Source organism: Ranitomeya imitator, chromosome 1, assembly GCF_032444005.1.
Source record: "Ranitomeya imitator isolate aRanImi1 chromosome 1, aRanImi1.pri, whole genome shotgun sequence".
Taxonomy (NCBI): domain Eukaryota; kingdom Metazoa; phylum Chordata; class Amphibia; order Anura; family Dendrobatidae; genus Ranitomeya; species Ranitomeya imitator.
The window spans coordinates 803,856,197-803,872,593 of NC_091282.1; the positions used below are offsets into that span (position 1 = coordinate 803,856,197).

At 47.0% G+C, this 16,397-nt stretch overlaps 1 protein-coding gene across 3 annotated transcripts in view; it reads left to right on the forward strand.

The window, feature by feature from the left end:
* TXNDC16 (thioredoxin domain containing 16) overlaps nucleotides 1-13,751 on the forward strand; it is a 74,454-nt gene extending 60,703 nt beyond the window's left edge. For 2 of the 3 annotated variants that reach the window (XM_069738758.1, XM_069738767.1), the window contains 3 exons: nucleotides 10,987-11,147; nucleotides 12,090-12,280; nucleotides 13,021-13,751. In XM_069738758.1, the coding sequence (XP_069594859.1) occupies nucleotides 10,987-11,147; nucleotides 12,090-12,280; nucleotides 13,021-13,268 (600 nt within the window). In that variant the 3' untranslated portion in view covers nucleotides 13,269-13,751. Of the gene's footprint in view, nucleotides 1-10,352; nucleotides 10,459-10,986; nucleotides 11,148-12,089; nucleotides 12,281-13,020 lie in introns of all 3 variants that reach the window. The other variant, XR_011315193.1, reaches the window with a different exon arrangement.
* The last annotated feature ends 2,646 nt before the right edge of the window (nucleotides 13,752-16,397 follow it).

A 16,397-nucleotide genomic window follows, 5' to 3' on the forward strand; every position in this document is an offset into this window, starting at 1 on the left:
TCAACCCTCACTCTGCCAAAATGCTTGTGCATGCCCTAATCATCTCCAACCTTGACTACTGCAACATCCTCCTCTGTGGCCTACCTTCTAACACTCTCGCACCCCTCCAGTCCATCCTTAACTCTGCTGTCCGACTAATTAATCTCTCTCCTTGCTACACTCCTGCTTCCGCTCTTTGCTAATCCCTTCACTGGCTCACAATTTCGCAACGTATCGAGTTTAAACTACTAACACTGACCTACAAAGCCATCCATAACCTTTCTCCTCCGTATATTTCCACACTAATCTCTCAATGTCTTCCCTCACGTAATCTCCGGTCCTCCCAAGACCTCCTTCTCTCCTCCACGCTTATTCGCTCCTCACCCAATCGCCTCCAAGGCTTCTCCCGAATATCCCCCATCCTCTGGAATTCTGTGCCCCAACACATCCGGTTATCCACCACATGTGGATCCTTCAAAAGAAACCTGAAAACCCACCTCTTCAAAGAAGCTTACAGCCTGTAATGACCACATTGCCACCTCAACACCATCGGAGCTACTGCAACCCTCGACCTCCTGTCTCCTTCCCCACCATCCTGTAGAATGTAAGCCCGCAAGGGCAGGGTCCTCTTCCCTCTGTATCAGTCTGTCATTGTTGGCTTTGTTTACTGTAAGTGATATTTGTATTTTGATGTAACTCCATGTTGTGTACAGCACCATGGAATTAATGGTGCTGTATAAATAAATAATAATTGAGATCCCTTTTGTGTCACGAGGCTCAGTGTTCCCCAGCTAAAGGTAGAAGACATTTTTATGAATTTGGGAATAAATGTAGCAGAACACTGGCTAGAGCTCTGAAGATCCAGCGATTTGAAGGGTTGTATCTAGTGATGAGTGAATATACTCGTTACGCGAGATTTCCCGAGCATGCTCGGGGGTCATCCGAGTATTTTTTTAGTGCTCGGAGATTGTTTTTTTCTCTTCGCCACGACAGCACCCACTTGAGAGAGGGGATCCGCCCCTAGGAACAGGAAACCCTATGGAGAGAATAAAAGGGGCGGTCCCCCTCACTCCCACAGTTGGTTTCCTGTTCCTACGGGAGACCTGGAGAGAAGAGGATTCCCAGCCTGGATGCCGCTTGCGCGGTTTACCTGGATAGGGAAGGCAAGGGCTCCAGAGCTGGAAGCAGCGTCGGGGGTCCTGTCTCAGCTTCCCCCCTCTGCTGGCAGGTACCGTGAGGCCAGGATCGGGGAGGCGCCTGGCTCACGGAGAAGCATCCAGCAGACCTGCAGGCCGGACCGCTGGGGTAAGATCCTGTGACGCCAGCCTCGGGTGGCGCACAGGCAGCGTGTGGCCCAGTAATTTCTCCCCCGGAAGTATTACTACAACTTCCGGGGTGATGGAGGAGGAGGACGGCGCCTGCGCGATCGCTGGATAGGAGCGCAGGCGCGCACAGCAGAGCCGCAACCTGGATGTTGTACTCACTTCCGGGTGCGGCAGGAAGAAGATGGCGGCCCCCATAACAAAAGGACGCCGGTGCTGATTCCCGGCGTCCATCATGGCATCTCCTCAAGAGACAACGTTGCCTTCTCCAGAAGTTAACGCTGTTACGCCAGGAAGCCGGACTAGCAGCCGCAGATCATCCTCTAAGAGCGCCAGGGAAAAGAGATCGGACCGGTCGGTTCCTCCATCTGTGCCTCCGTCTCCTCCTCTCCAGCCGGTATTATGACAGCTTCAGGGGTGAGTGTGTGTCTACCCTATTTTAAGCTGATTATACTCCCTCTTTCATCTAATTCCCTAGGTTAAAAGAACAGGGAAATCCAAACATAAGCAATGTGCCTTATGCTCTCAGCCGCTCCCGGATACCTATTTAAAAAAGTTATGCCAGTCTTGCATCGAATCCACCTTACGAGAGGAGTCTTCAGTAAGGTCGGATGATATACGTAGCATGATAAGAGAGGAGTTACGAGCCTTTCGAAACTCGGATAAAATTCCTGGAAGTAGGAAGAAATACAGCTCTCCTATATCTGAACAGTCATCTGAGGTTGAGGATAAGGAGTCGGACAGTTCCCAAGAGGTTATATCCTCGGAGGGTGAACAGGATACATGTTTCCCTACAGACAGCATTGACAATTTAGTCAGATCAGTACGTAACACCATGGGTATGGAAGATACTAAGACCCTTAAAACACCACAGGACGTGATGTTTGCTGGCCTGTCCGAGAAAAAGAGACCTTCTTTTCCTATTATTCCAGCAATAAAGGAGTTAGTCAAAAAGGAGTGGGAAAGCCAGGGGCAAAGAGGGTTGCCGTCTTCCTCAAAACGTCGCTATCCCTTTGAGGCCGGGGTCACACTAGACCGTAATACGGACGAGTGCAATGCGATAAAAAATCGCATAGCACTCGTCCCAATGTTAATCTATGGGGCAGCTCCCATCATCCGATATTTTCTCGGCCGTATTCAGGATCCGAGTGAAATCGCAGCATGCTGCGATTGTCAGCGTATCTCGGCCGAGACTCGCCAATGAAAGTCTATGGGGGTGAGAAAAAATAGCACAGAACACGGACCATCAGTGTGACTTGCGAGAAATTCTCAGGCATTGGGCAGGTGACAGGAAAGGCTCAGCCATTATTTGCTCATTTTGCAAGTGTGTGAGAAAATCTCGCCATACGGATGCCATACAGATGTCACACGGATGTCACACGGATCATTTGATGCGAGAAAATCGCATCCTCGCACTGCACACGGATAACTGTTTTGGTAACATTTGTGCGATTCTCGTCCGTCAAAAACGGACCGTTTTTTAATACGTTGTGTGTGTCCCCGGCCTAATGACAAGGATTTCTCCAAATGGGCAAAAGCCCCAAAAGTAGATGCGGCAGTGGCATCCACTTCTAAGAAATCTTTATTGCCTGTTGAAGATTCAGGATCCTTGCAAGACCCGCTCGATCGGAAAGCAGACTCCCTTTTAAAAAGAGCTTGGGAATCCTGTACAGGAGCTTTTAGACCAGCTATTTCGGCCACATGTACCGCTAGATCCATGATGGTTTGGTTGAATGATCTGGAAGAAGGCTTAAAAGGTGGCCTTTCCCGCAATAAACTCATGTCATCTATTCCGTTAATTAGAGGAGCTACTGCCTTTTTGGCAGATTCTTCAGCTGATTCTATCCGATTAGCAGCCAAATCAGCAGGTCTAACCAACGCGGCTCGCCGCGCCTTGTGGCTAAAGGGGTGGAAAGGAGATCCACAAACAAAATCCAAGTTATGTGGTCTGCCCTGCCAGGGTGAGTACCTATTTGGTACTCAGTTAGATGAGATCATTACCAAAGCGGGTGAGAGGAAGAAAGGGTTCCCCAATAACACTTATCTTCCATCTTATAGGAGAGCGTTCCGAAAGCCCATATTCAACAGAAGACGGGACTATAAAAACCAGGACCGTTGGGCTAATAAGGACTTTAAGCAGAAGGGAGCCTTCTTCGGAAAACGCCCTTTCAAACCTGAGGATAAACCCCGTTAGGACAGATCTACCCGTTGGTGGTAGGTTGTCCTTCTTCTCCACACAATGGCTGGCAATAACCTCTAATTCATGGGCAACTAGCCTTATAACTACAGGCCTAAAATTAAGATTTTCTCAAGTTCCCCCGGACTCGTTTTGTTTGACTTCCTTAGGTTCACCATCACAACAAGAGGCCTTGGAACAGGAAATAATAACTCTCCTGTCCAAAGGAGTATTAGCGGAAGTCCCTTTTCATCAAAAAGGAAGGGGATTTTATTCCCCTTTATTTTTGATTTCGAAACCCGACGGATCATATAGAACAATAATTAACCTTAAGAGACTAAACGTCTTCTTAGAGAACCAAACTTTTAAAATGGAATCCATTCGGTCAACTATTAAGCTTCTGTTTCCCCATTGCTTCATGGCAGTTCTTGACCTTAAAGATGCATACTATCATCTTCCAATCTTCAGAGAGCATCAGCAATATCTACGGGTGGCAGTTATGGTCAAAGGTCAGATACGGCATTATCAATACACATCAATGCCCTTTGGACTATCAATAGCCCCTAGAGTTTTCACAAAACTGATGTCAGAGGTAATGTCATATTTGAGGTTAAAAGATACCCTCATAATACCCTATTTAGATGACCTATTGATAGTCGGGAACTCTCTTTCTCAATGTCATCAACGCTTATCTGATTCAATTTCATCCCTACAGGGGTTAGGGTGGTTAGTAAATTGGGAAAAATCTAGATTGTCCCCCACAACTAATCAAAAATTTTTAGGAATTATTCTAGACTCTACAAATCAAATGTGCTTTCTTCCCGAGTCAAAACAAATAGCAATCATAAACAAAGTACAATCGGTGATTAACCACCCCCTAATTTCCCTAAGAGAAGGTATGTCCCTTCTTGGTTCCTTCACTTCTTGTATTCCAGCTGTTCCGTGGGCCCAATTCCATAGCAGGAAATTGCAGTATACAATACTTCGTGAGGAAGAAAGGTTACATGGCCGATTAGATACTCGTATTTCTTTAACGACAGATGTGATACAATCTCTCACTTGGTGGTTAAATCCGAATCATTTTTCCAGTGGGGTCCCCTGGGTGGTTAAACCATCAAAAACTGTTTTCACTGACGCCAGTCCTAGTGGTTGGGGAGCACATTTAGAAGACCAAATAGTGCAAGGTCTGTGGTCTCCTAGAGAATCAGATGATTCTTCTAATAAAAAAGAGCTGAAGGCTGTTTATCATGCCTTATCTGAATTTCTTCCGCAGCTACACGGAACACATACAAGAGTCTTCTCAGACAACATGACAGCGGTAGCATATATAAACCACCAAGGAGGAACAAGATCGGAAGGACTCATGTCTATAGCCAACGATATTCTAGCCATGGCAGAGGAACACCTCCTGTCCCTATCAGCACTACATGTGAGAGGAATCGACAAATCGAGAGCAGATTTCCTCAGTCGCCACACTCCCCACCAAGGAGAATGGGTTCTAAATCGTTGTATCTTTTGTATGATAATAAAAAAGTGGGGCACTCCCGAGATAGATCTCTTTGCGACAAGACAAAACAGGCAAGTCAAAAAATTCGCATCATTGTTCCGATCTGATAATCCAGATATCTTCGACGCCCTACAAGTACCATGGGTATTCAAAAAGGCATATGCCTTTCCCCCGATGATACTACTTCCGACAGTAATCAGGAAGATAAGGGAGGACAGAGCAAACGTGATCTTAATAGCTCCGTTCTGGCCCAAAAGGCCATGGTTTTCTTGGCTGAGAGCCATGCCAATCTCAGACCCATGGATCCTCCCGGAGGATCGGGATCTTCTCTTCCAGGGCCCCTTCAACCACCCTCAGGTGAAGCGTCTACGGTTAACAGCCTGGAACTTGAGAGGCAGCTGCTAAAGATGAGAGGGTTCTCAAACAAAGTGATTGACACTCTGCTGCTAAGTAGGAAAAAGTCCACTACCTCCATCTATGCAAGAGTGTGGAAAAAATTTCTAAACCTCTACCCAACGGCCCTGTCAAACGAAATTCATATTCCTATAATTCTAGAATTTCTTCAAAAAGGGAGCGACCTAGGTCTGGCGGTCAGTACCTTAAAAGTACACATTTCTGCGCTGGGGGCTTTATATGGTCTTGATATCGCAGGTAATAAGTGGGTAGCCAGATTTGATGCAGCATGCCAGAGGTCAGAGACAGTTCGAATTCCCCATGTACCACCTTGGGATGTTAATTTAGTTCTCGAAGCTCTTACAGATCACCCTTTTGAGCCTCTACATTCAGCTCACATAAAACATGTCTCCCTCATGACAGCTCTTCTTGTCGCCTTAGTATCAGCGAGAAGAGTAAGTGACATACAGGCACTATCGATAGATCCTCCCTTTATGTCTATATTCCCAGATAGTTGTCCTTAAGACAGACCCTTCATACTTACCCAAAGTATGCACCAAATTTCACAGATCGCAAGAAATTTTCCTTCCCTCCTTCTATGATAACCCTACAAGTCAGGAAGAACAAAGATACCACACATTAGATGTGAGGAGAGCCATATTAGCCTATTTGGATAGGACTAGTGCTTGGAGGAAGAGCAGGGCTCTCTTTGTTTCTTTCCAGGGTCATAGGAAAGGAGCTGGAATCACGAAGGGTACTTTATCTCGGTGGATTCGAGATGCAATATGTCTGGTCTATTCATCCAAAGGGGAGAATCCGCCTGAGACCGTAAGAGCACATTCCACCCGGGCGATTGCATCATCCTGGGCTGAACGAGCGGAGGTTCCGATAGAACAGATATGTAAGGCCGCAACCTGGTCTTCGCCTACTACCTTCTATAATCACTATAGATTAGATCTATCTGCCTCATCTGACTTGTCCTTCGGTAGATCAGTTCTTAACACGGTGATCCCTCCCAAATGACTATCTCTGAAAGTCTCTCAAGTGGGTGCTGTCGTGGCGAAGAGAAAACACCGGATTACGTACCGGTAATGCTCTTTTATAGAGCCACGACAGCACCCCTTCACTTCCCACCCTTATAGGTTTTTTATTAGGAGCACGGTTAAGGGTGTTTGGTTCTTGTAGTTAGCCATGCTTAAGTTAACTAGTTATAAACGATGATATTGAATGACCTACTAAAGTCTGGTGGGCGGTTCCTCGCAATCTCTGTAAACCCAACTGTGGGAGCGAGGGGGACCGCCCCTTTTATTCTCTCCATAGGGTTTCCTGTTCCTAGGGGCGGATCCCCTCTCTCAAGTGGGTGCTGTCGTGGCTCTATAAAAGAGCATTACCGGTACGTAATCCGGTGTATTCGCCGCAGCTGAATAATTTACATCTGTTAGCCAGCATAAGTACATGTGGGGATTCCCTAGCAACCAGGCAACCCCCACATGTACATATCCTGGCTAATAGCTGTAAATCATTCAGCTGAGGCGAAGAAAACTAAATCTCCGAGCACTAACAAATACTTAGAGGACACCCGAGCGTGCTCGGTTAATCTCGAGTAACTAGTATATTCACTCATCACTAGTTGTATCCCATTGCTTCAGACCCCTTCAGGCGGTAAAGCAACTCTGCCAGAAGACATTGCTTGCTGTAAGGATTTCTACACTTCTTTATGCTCCATAGATAAATCCTCCTCTGACTCTGGCCTCCCTTCATTGAACAGTGAAAATATCGCTACCCTAGAGAGTCCGATCTCTGAGCTGGAGCTTAACATTGCAGTGAAGAACTGTCCTTCAGGTAAAGCCCCAGCTCCAGGTGGTCTCCCCCTGATCTATTATAAAAAGCTCTGCTCCTACTTGTTCTGTCCCTTCTTGCCTGCCATCAATGACATGTCTGCTTGCTTGGTATCTCCACTTCCCAGAGATGCCAACGTTACAATTATACATAATGTAGGTAAAGATCCTGCCCGGGGCTCTGGCTATCACCCAATATCTTTACTTAATGTAGACTTGACACTTCTTACCAAAATACTAGCAACCAGACTAGTACTCTTGCCCAGAGATCTAATTCACCATGACCAGGTGGAATTTATGTCCGGCAGAGAAGCGAGGGACAACACCACTAAGGCCTTGACTCTCATACATAAGACAAACTAGATGACACTCTTGATACTCTTATCTACAGACGCGTTCGATCGGGTCAACTTGGTGGAAGAGGTGATGAAATCTACTGGGTTGCAGAGCTCCATACAAAAGTGGATCAGTTCTCTGTGTTGTACTCCCTCCGCCTGTGTGCGGGTGAATGGTGTTTTCTCCGAGAAATTTCCAATGCAAATGTGACTCGGCAGGGCTGCCCCCTCTCTCCCCTGATCTTTATCCTCACTCTTGAGCTATTCCTTCAGTGTATCCGATCCAGCCAGATATTACGGGTCTAAAGATTCAAAATATCTTACAAAGTTGCAGCCTATGCATGCGGATGACTTATTTATTCTTCATCACTACCCGATTGTATCTCTCCGTAGCTTGATATTGGAATGTAACAAATATGCAGTTTGTCTAATTCTAAAATTAACGTGACTAAGTCGAAGGCTCTGAATATAAATCTCCCATTGAAATTAGTTCCCTCATTACAGAATTCATGTCAATGTCATTGGTCACCTCGGTCTCTGAAGTATCTAGGCATTCTCCTCCCCGCTGATATTAATTCCATCTTCAAACTTCATTTTTTACCATTGCTCCAGAACATTAAAGTTGATTGTTCAAAATGGTGTAAACTTTACTTGGTTGGCAGATGTGAAATTCCTAAAATGAATGTTCTTCCTCGCATATTATATCTTTTTCAAACTCTCCCCATTAAAGTCCATAGCTCCTTCTTCACTTCTATAGTGTCCTTGCAAATTGGTTTCCTATGGGCTAATAAAGCAGTTAAACCCCAGCTATGCCTCCTATGTAGACCAAAAAGTCTAGATGTATTGGGCCTTCCAGATATTAAAGCGTATTATCTCTCTGCTCACCTGTCTAGATGGTATATGGCAAAGATTGGTGAGGCACGTGTCGGTGAAGCCATGGGTGCAAATAGAACAAAGCTTTTCAGAGGCCACTATAGTGGCTCCCCTGGTTCCCTTCCAGTTCCCAAACTTCGTTGAAATCTCATCCTACAATGTGCTAAACTCGATTGCTGCTCCAGACCAGAGATACACAAACGTCTTCCCATTCCATCTCCATTATTGCCTGTTATGGGCTCTCTGGGATTCTCCCCTGGTCTGTCAGACCCTGTGTTCAGACTTTGGGTCTCGGGAAATTTAGGGCCTCCCAGACAGGTGTAGATGATGACTGGCCTTCATTAGAGGCACTTCCAGCTATTATTGACACCTTGCACTTTCCTCTGAACACTCAATGCTAACTAACCCAATGGATCTGCCGCCCTCCAGATTATTAACACAATAGAAAGAGGTCTTGGGCATCATGGAACAAAGGGAAAGGGTGTTGTCCTTGGCGCACAAATCGTTCATCAATTCTCGGCTTCGGGAAGCAAATCTCAGACTTCTTTCACAGTGGTTCAGGGTCCCCGTTAAGTTAAACAAAATGTTCCCTCCATTCACCCTAAGCGTTGGAGATGTGGCTCAGTTGAGGTTCATTTCCTTCATATCTTTTGATTCTGTCCGGTTTTACAACCGTTCTGGACTGAAGTGAAAAGCATTATCAGGGCTTTTGTTGACATTTTGTGTGATGGATCCTGAACTATTCCTTCTACAACTCTGAGACTTCCGTTTCCTCCTACAATCCATCTCTACTAAGATTTTTGGTGATGGCTGCCAGACCTTGTATTCCACTGTTATGGAAGAAAGCTAATCCCCCTAGCCCATCCCCCTAGCCCGTCCCACCTAGCCCGTCCCCCCTAACCCGTCCCGATTGATTTCTAAGGTCAATGATTTAATTACAAGGAGGACTTTGCAGCTTCTCTCTACAGCAGTCTTCTATAAATCATGTCTCTACTGGATGGGATTCCAGCTCTGCAGTGAGTATGACCGTCTCCTGCAGTAGACCCTCACACTTCCATGTCATTTGGGTCTTTGTTGGCATGGGTGCCTGGACTGGGGGGCACTCTCCCGCCTCCCTACTTCACACTCTCATTTCTCCTCCCATCTACGCTTCTCCTTCCTATGTTAATATGAAGATTGGGTGAAACGAGGTCGCAATGTGGATTCTTGTTACAGATGTTTTGGAAAATATGTCTGACTTTTGGCTTTATCTACATATTTACTGGGTTTTTGTGTTGTTCCTAAATAAAAAAAAAAAAAATTATCCTGAGAAATCTCCTGAATCACTCTGCGGGGACCCTGTTCCTTCCGCTTCTGTATGTGTCCCCCTCTACTTGTCTCGTCACACACAGCCGAATCATTGCAAAAATAACCACACTGCCGTATTGTCCACTCTCTTGAAATGTTCTGTGCTGCTTTCGGCCTGTTCTTATTTCCTTGGCACAGTTCACATGCGCTTCTTTGCCAAAGGCTTCATTAGGGGAAGTATCTGGCGCTGTGATGACCACGGGGGCGTCTGCAGTCACTTACATCCCGTCTGTGAGACGACCATCAGTTATGGCTTTTTACCCTCTTAAGGACGCCACCAGTTTTCGTTATTGCGTTTTTATTTTTCCCCCTCACGGCCGTGCAAGGGCTTGTTCTCTGCCGGACACCATTCACTTAACCACAATGTGCTGGAAAAGGGGGAAAAAAATCCAAGTTCAGTGAAATGGTGAAAACAAAAAGGCAACTCTGATTTTTTTGGAGGTTTTATTTTTACAATGTTCGTTATTCATTTTCTTTTTTAATTTCTATATTTTTGAATTAGGGAAAACTTGTTATTTTTTATTTTTTCTATTTTGAAAATCATTTTTCCTTTTAATATTTTGACTTCTCTTTTGTTTCTAGTTACCCATAGGATCCGGTCTTCAGTATATAGTAAAAACAATCCCTGTCTCCAATGAAGCCCGGCCAGTCACCTGCAGCGACACTTCACAGAACGACCAAGGGGGCGGTGAGAACCACGGCTGCCATGACAGTCCATTGGTACCCCATGATCACATCGTGGTGGGGCTTCTGAATGGTTGCCCTCCTGGGATTGTGCCTCTTACTTCTGTCAGAGACAGGTGCTGGCTGTATAACACAGACGACACCTGCCATGAGCCGCACCTTACACTCACTCCCTCCTTACACCCGCTGCATGAATCTCTGTCCTTCTTATCATACGACATATTAGAGCAGAACAGGCAATAAGAAAAATGTCACAGATCTGTGATCGACTAACAATCCTGATCCTTAAAGGGGTTGTCTATATTCCACTTTTCCTTCAGTGATCTGTTGTACTGTCTGGCTACATCAGGCAGAAAGTGTTAAGATTCCCTACAGCGCTTCCACTGGGGAAATGAAGCAATTACACCACTCTCATTGAAATCAATGGGCTGCATCTATAACGTTCAGAGCTAGACACGCTTATTGCCAATCGGAACAGCTTGTAGCCACGTCCCTTTAATTATCCAGACTGCTCTTCCTCGTCTTTCCACAGCCGGAGGTCACCGTGGAGTCACTCCCTGCCCTCATGAAACTCCAGAAGCCTCTGCTCATCCTGTTCTCTGATGGCGTCATTGACCCTCGCATTGAGAAGCACATTTTAAGTCTGGTGAGAGGAAGGTATCTGGAGCAGACGACGACTTCCTGGCTGAATATGTGAGTAATAATCCGCTTCTTGCAGGTATTTTAGGCGTATTCATGGGTTCTGGAGATGGAACCTGACTGGGATGGGAGATAATCAATCCCAATGACTTTCTACCGATGTCCTCCAATCCCTTTAACGGAGCGATTATATGTACATCCGAAAATCTTTGCCGTAAGTTTTGTCACATTTTAAGCTGAACTTGTCATTTTGCACTAAAAAGTTGCAAAAAGAGAGGAAAGGTTAAAGACAAAAATAAAGAGCATTTTTGATTTTGCATAAAATTCACTAACCAATTTTGAAAAACTAGATGTAAAAACCGTCAAAAAAATAAAAAATCGTGACCAAAGTATATCATAAAGCTTCAAATCCTGTTGTTATACATAGACCAGGTGGGAGAGCTGGGAGCATCTGCTAATAACACGCTATGATGGCACAGATAGGGATTTTAAGAGTAGCCGAAAACACTGTTGATTTTGCGGCGCAGATTTTGGGGTTTTTCAATAGCTGCATCGTGAATAAGCACTTATCTCATACTAATGAAAAAAATCTGCAGCAGAAATTGAATTGTGCTAATTTTAGGGAAACTTTACAAAGAAACATTTTCATTACGGACAGTAGAAATTCACAGCGCTAAAGGGTGCTGGGGATATTGTTGGCAAAGTGGCGCAACAAAGTTCTTACTGGTCCAAAAATGTACAAACAGATTTTCCAGGCAGATTATCTGCTGCCTTTTTCAGTGTCATCGATGAGATCTGAAAGTTTAGGAAATCTCACAAAAATGCTGGGAATATTGACATCAATTTCCACTGCAGATTTTAACCTTTTCCGATGCAAATCTGCAGCCAGTCTCCACAATACGGTTCAGATTTTGCTGCAGAAAATCCACTGTGTGTCCTCCCATGTGAATATGACCCGTTTCTGCCGCATCTCTTCACCTATACACTTTCTTGCAGAAGGAACACTCCGGCCGGGCTCCTGGTACTGAAGGCGTATTTCAGCGTGATCCCACCCTTGCCTCAGCTCGTGCTCGTCACTCCTGATTCTCTGGGACAAGTCTTCGCTCTTCCCGTAGATCGGCAGATTAGTGAAGTCGGCATCTTATATTGGCTGGAAATGATAAAAGCTGGCGAGGAAGTTCCCGTCTGTAAGTGGCCATCAGATAAGATTCTCCTGCGGAGATCCAGCTTCTGCCCCCTCCACTCCAATCATTTTCTATAGGACTGCTCGGCTCCAGTCCAATCATTTTCTATAGGACTGCTCGGCCTCCGCTCCAAACAGATAATTTCTTAAGAGCCATATGTTTGGGACAATCAAGGGTCTCCACAGTCAGACATTCGGCGATTAGAGACTTTAAGGAATATTTTGTTTATGGGAAACTTACCTAATGTTATATACCTGCACAAACCTCTGGCATCATGTTCGGTCCCCTCCCTCCTGGTCTTCCACCCCTGGCATCACGTATGGTCTCCCTCCCCCGGGATCATGTCCCGTCCCTCGCCAGCATCACGTCCGGTCTCCCACCTTCCCGGCATCACGTCCGGTACCCCCCGGCATAACTTCTGGTCCCTCCCCCCAGCATCAATTCAGGTCTGGCATCATGTCCCATCCTCCCCGGCATCACGTCCAGTCCCCCCGACAAAACATGTCCGCTCTCTTCTATAAACAGCGCCACACCTGTCCATAGGTTGTGTTTGGTATTGCAGCTCGGCTGCTTTCAAATAAAAAATACTAAGATGTGATACTGCACACAGCCTGTAGACAATGTGGGGGCGCTAATTTTTGAAGAAAGTGTTTTTTAAAAATGTTCTCACAAAGTGAATGTAGCGGAGCTGCGGTACTGCGCATCGCAGGCGTGCTGTAATGTTCTCATTTTTACCCTTCCAGACTCTTTAGCTAAAGACGATTGGGGGGCTCCGCTTCCACACTACAATTTCCTCGCCATGATGGATGAAGCTGATCCCAACTTGGCTGCTCAGAAAATTCGGATACATATGAAATCCGGCAGAAGTAAAAAAGCCGCAGTGTCCGCCGAAGATGAGAAGGAGAAGCGGCAAAGAAAAGCCTCGAGTCTCCGCGGGACCTTCCCACAGTTCATAGATGAAGAAGAGTCCGCGCCGCACCAGGAGCTGTGAACCGGGGGCAACTTGCCAGATTTCCCAGGGTCTGAGTGTCTGATCCTTATCAACAGGACTGGACATAAGTCGCACTTTGCTGGCAGTCCGGCCGCCGGGACCCCCATCAATCCCAAGAATGGGCACAGATTTTACAATCATTGTCTGTCAGGACTGTCTTTGGCGATGTCTGTCATTTCCCTACACACTACGCATGCTCAACCACCGCTCATTCTAATGGGGGCTCCAGAAACCTGTTTGGTGGGCGTCCCAGCAGCAGGACCCCATCTACTAGCAACTTATCCCCTATTCTGTGAATAGGCTGCTCTATCTATGTGCCATGCTTTGTACTGCAGCACTGCTTTTTCAGACTGATATCCATGCTGATTAGATGATGTACCCTTTGATTTTTTTACTGGGCCCCGTGGTTTTATGTTAGATCTTACTTCCTCCCATATGGACTGTTCCTTTTCCTCTCTAATAAATGTGTTTTACTACATTGGAGCTGTCGAGTTTTTGGTTTTTAATGGATTTTCCTACAAATTGCCAGTTGCCCGTCTTCTATTACAGCGTGAGGGCAGATCGATCAGATCATATGTAACCTCAGTCCCTGGAATATTGTGCTGAGACACTTAGCAGAAGACACAGATGAAGGAGCCGGAGTGGCACTCGCTGAGACACTCTGCAGAAGAGAGAGATGAAGGAGCCGGAGTGGCGCTCGCTGAGACACTCTGCAGAAGACACAGATGAAGGGAGCCGGAGTGGCACTCGCTGAGACACTCTGCAGAAGAGAGAGATGAAGGAGCCAGAACGGCGCTCAATGAGACACCCTGCAGAAGACACAGATGAAGGGAGCCGGAGCGACACTCGCTGAGGCACACTGCAGAAGAGAGAGATGATGGAGCCGGAGTGGCGCTCGCTGAGACACTCTGCAGAAGATACAGATGAAGGAAGCCGGAGCGACACTCGCTGAGACGCACTGCAGAAGAGAGAGATGAAGGAGCTAGAGCAGTGCTCACTGAGACACACTGCAGAGGACACAGATGAAGGAGCCAGAGCGGTGCTCACTGAGACACACTGCAGAAGACAGAGATGAAGGAGCCAGAGCGGCGCTCACTGAGACACACTGCAGAAAACACAGATTAAGGAGCTAGAGCGGCGCTCACTGATACACACTGCAGAAGACACAGATGAAGGAGCTAGAGCGGCGCTCACTGAGACCCACTGCAGAAGACACAGATGAAGGGAGCCGGAGCGGCGCTCATGAGACACTCGGCAGAAGACGCAGATGAAGGAAGTCGGAGCGACGCTCACTGAGACACAATGCAGAAGACGCAGATGAAGGAAGTCGTAGCGGCGCTCACTGAGACGGGGCAGAATGTAGACACTGGGCTGGATGGAGACACGGGGTAGAATGGAGACACGGGGCAGAATGGAGACACAGTGAGCAGGATGGAAGTCGGAGCGGCGCTCACTGAGAAATACTGCAGAAGACACAGATGAAGGGAGCAGGAGCAGCGCTCACCGAGACACTTGGCAGAAGACACAAATGAAGGAGCGGCGCTCACTAAGACGATCAGTAGAATACAGAGATGATGGAGCCAGAGCGGGGCTCACTGAGACACACTGAAAAAGACAGAGATGAAGGGAGCCGGAGCGTGGCTTACTGAGACAGGTGGCAGAAAACAGATGCAGGGAGCCGAAGCGGCGCTCACCAAGACACTCGACAGAAGACACAGATGAAGGGAACCGGAGTGGCGCTCACGAGACACTCGGCAGAAGACGCAGATGAAGGAAGTCAGAGTGGCGCTCACTGAGACAGTCGGCAGAAGACACAGATGAAGAGAGCCGGAGCGGCACTCACTGAGACACACTTCAGAAGATGCAGATGGGGCAGAATGGAGACACGGAAGCAGGATGGAGACATGGTGCAGGATGGAGACATGGTGCAGGATGGAGACATGGTGCAGGATGGAGACACGGTGCAGGATGGAGACAGATGGGCCAGGAATATGGGGCAGGATGGAGACAGGGCAGGATTGGAGACACGGGGGCAGGCTGGAGACACGGAGGCAGAATGGAGACGGGGCAGGATTGGAGACAAGGGGCAGAATGGACACAAGGGGCAGGATGGAGACATGGTGCAGGATGGAGACAGATGGGGAAGAATGGAGACACGGGCAGGATGAGAGACAAGGGGCAGGCTGGGAGACAAGGCAGGCTGGAGACACGGCAGGATGGGAGACACGGGGCAGAATGGAGACACTGAGGCAGGATGGGAGACGGGGCAGAATGGAGACAAGGGGCAGAATGGAGACACGGGGCAGAATGGAGACAGGAGGCAGAATGAAAATACGGGGGCAGGATGGAGACATGGGGCAGGATGGAGACATGAGGCAGGATGGAGACAGATGGGGCAGGATCATGGGGCAGGATGGAGTACATATGGGGCCAGGATGGGAGAACATATAGCTGGAGGCAGGAATGAGACACACGAGGGCCAGGATGGGGGATATTATTACCATAGGGGCTTATTAAGGGATATTATTACTGCAGTGATGTATTTATTTTATTTTTTTGAGGATACGATTTTAATTGGGGGAGACGGTCCTTTTACCGTGCTCAGCAACACTGTCGCTTTTTTTCTTCATCTGGTGTAGTTTAGAATATGGGAAAAAAATAAGTAATGTGTAGTGATGAACGAATATACTCGTTACTCAAGATTTCTCGAGCACACTCGGGGGTCCTCTAAGTATGTTTTTAGTGCTCGGAGATTTAGTTTTTCTTGCCGCCGCTGAATGATTTACATCTGTTAGCCAGCATAAGTACATGTGGGGGTTGCCTGGTTGCTAGGGAATCCCCACATGTACTTATGCTGGCTAACAAATGTAAATTATTCAGCTGCGGCAAGAAAAACTAAATCCCTGAGTACTAAAAAATACTCGGAGGACCCCTGAGCATGCTCGAGAAATCTTGAGTAACGAGTATATTCGCTCATCACTAGTAATGTGTTCTGCAAGCAGTGTTCTAGATAACTGTGTTATTTCCTGCAGAGACGAGCCCTGGCTGGAAGAAGTAACGGCTGTCTGTGCTGGATGAAAATGAAACGCAAAGATGAAGGACTTCACCTAGAGATGTCACTGGTGAGTC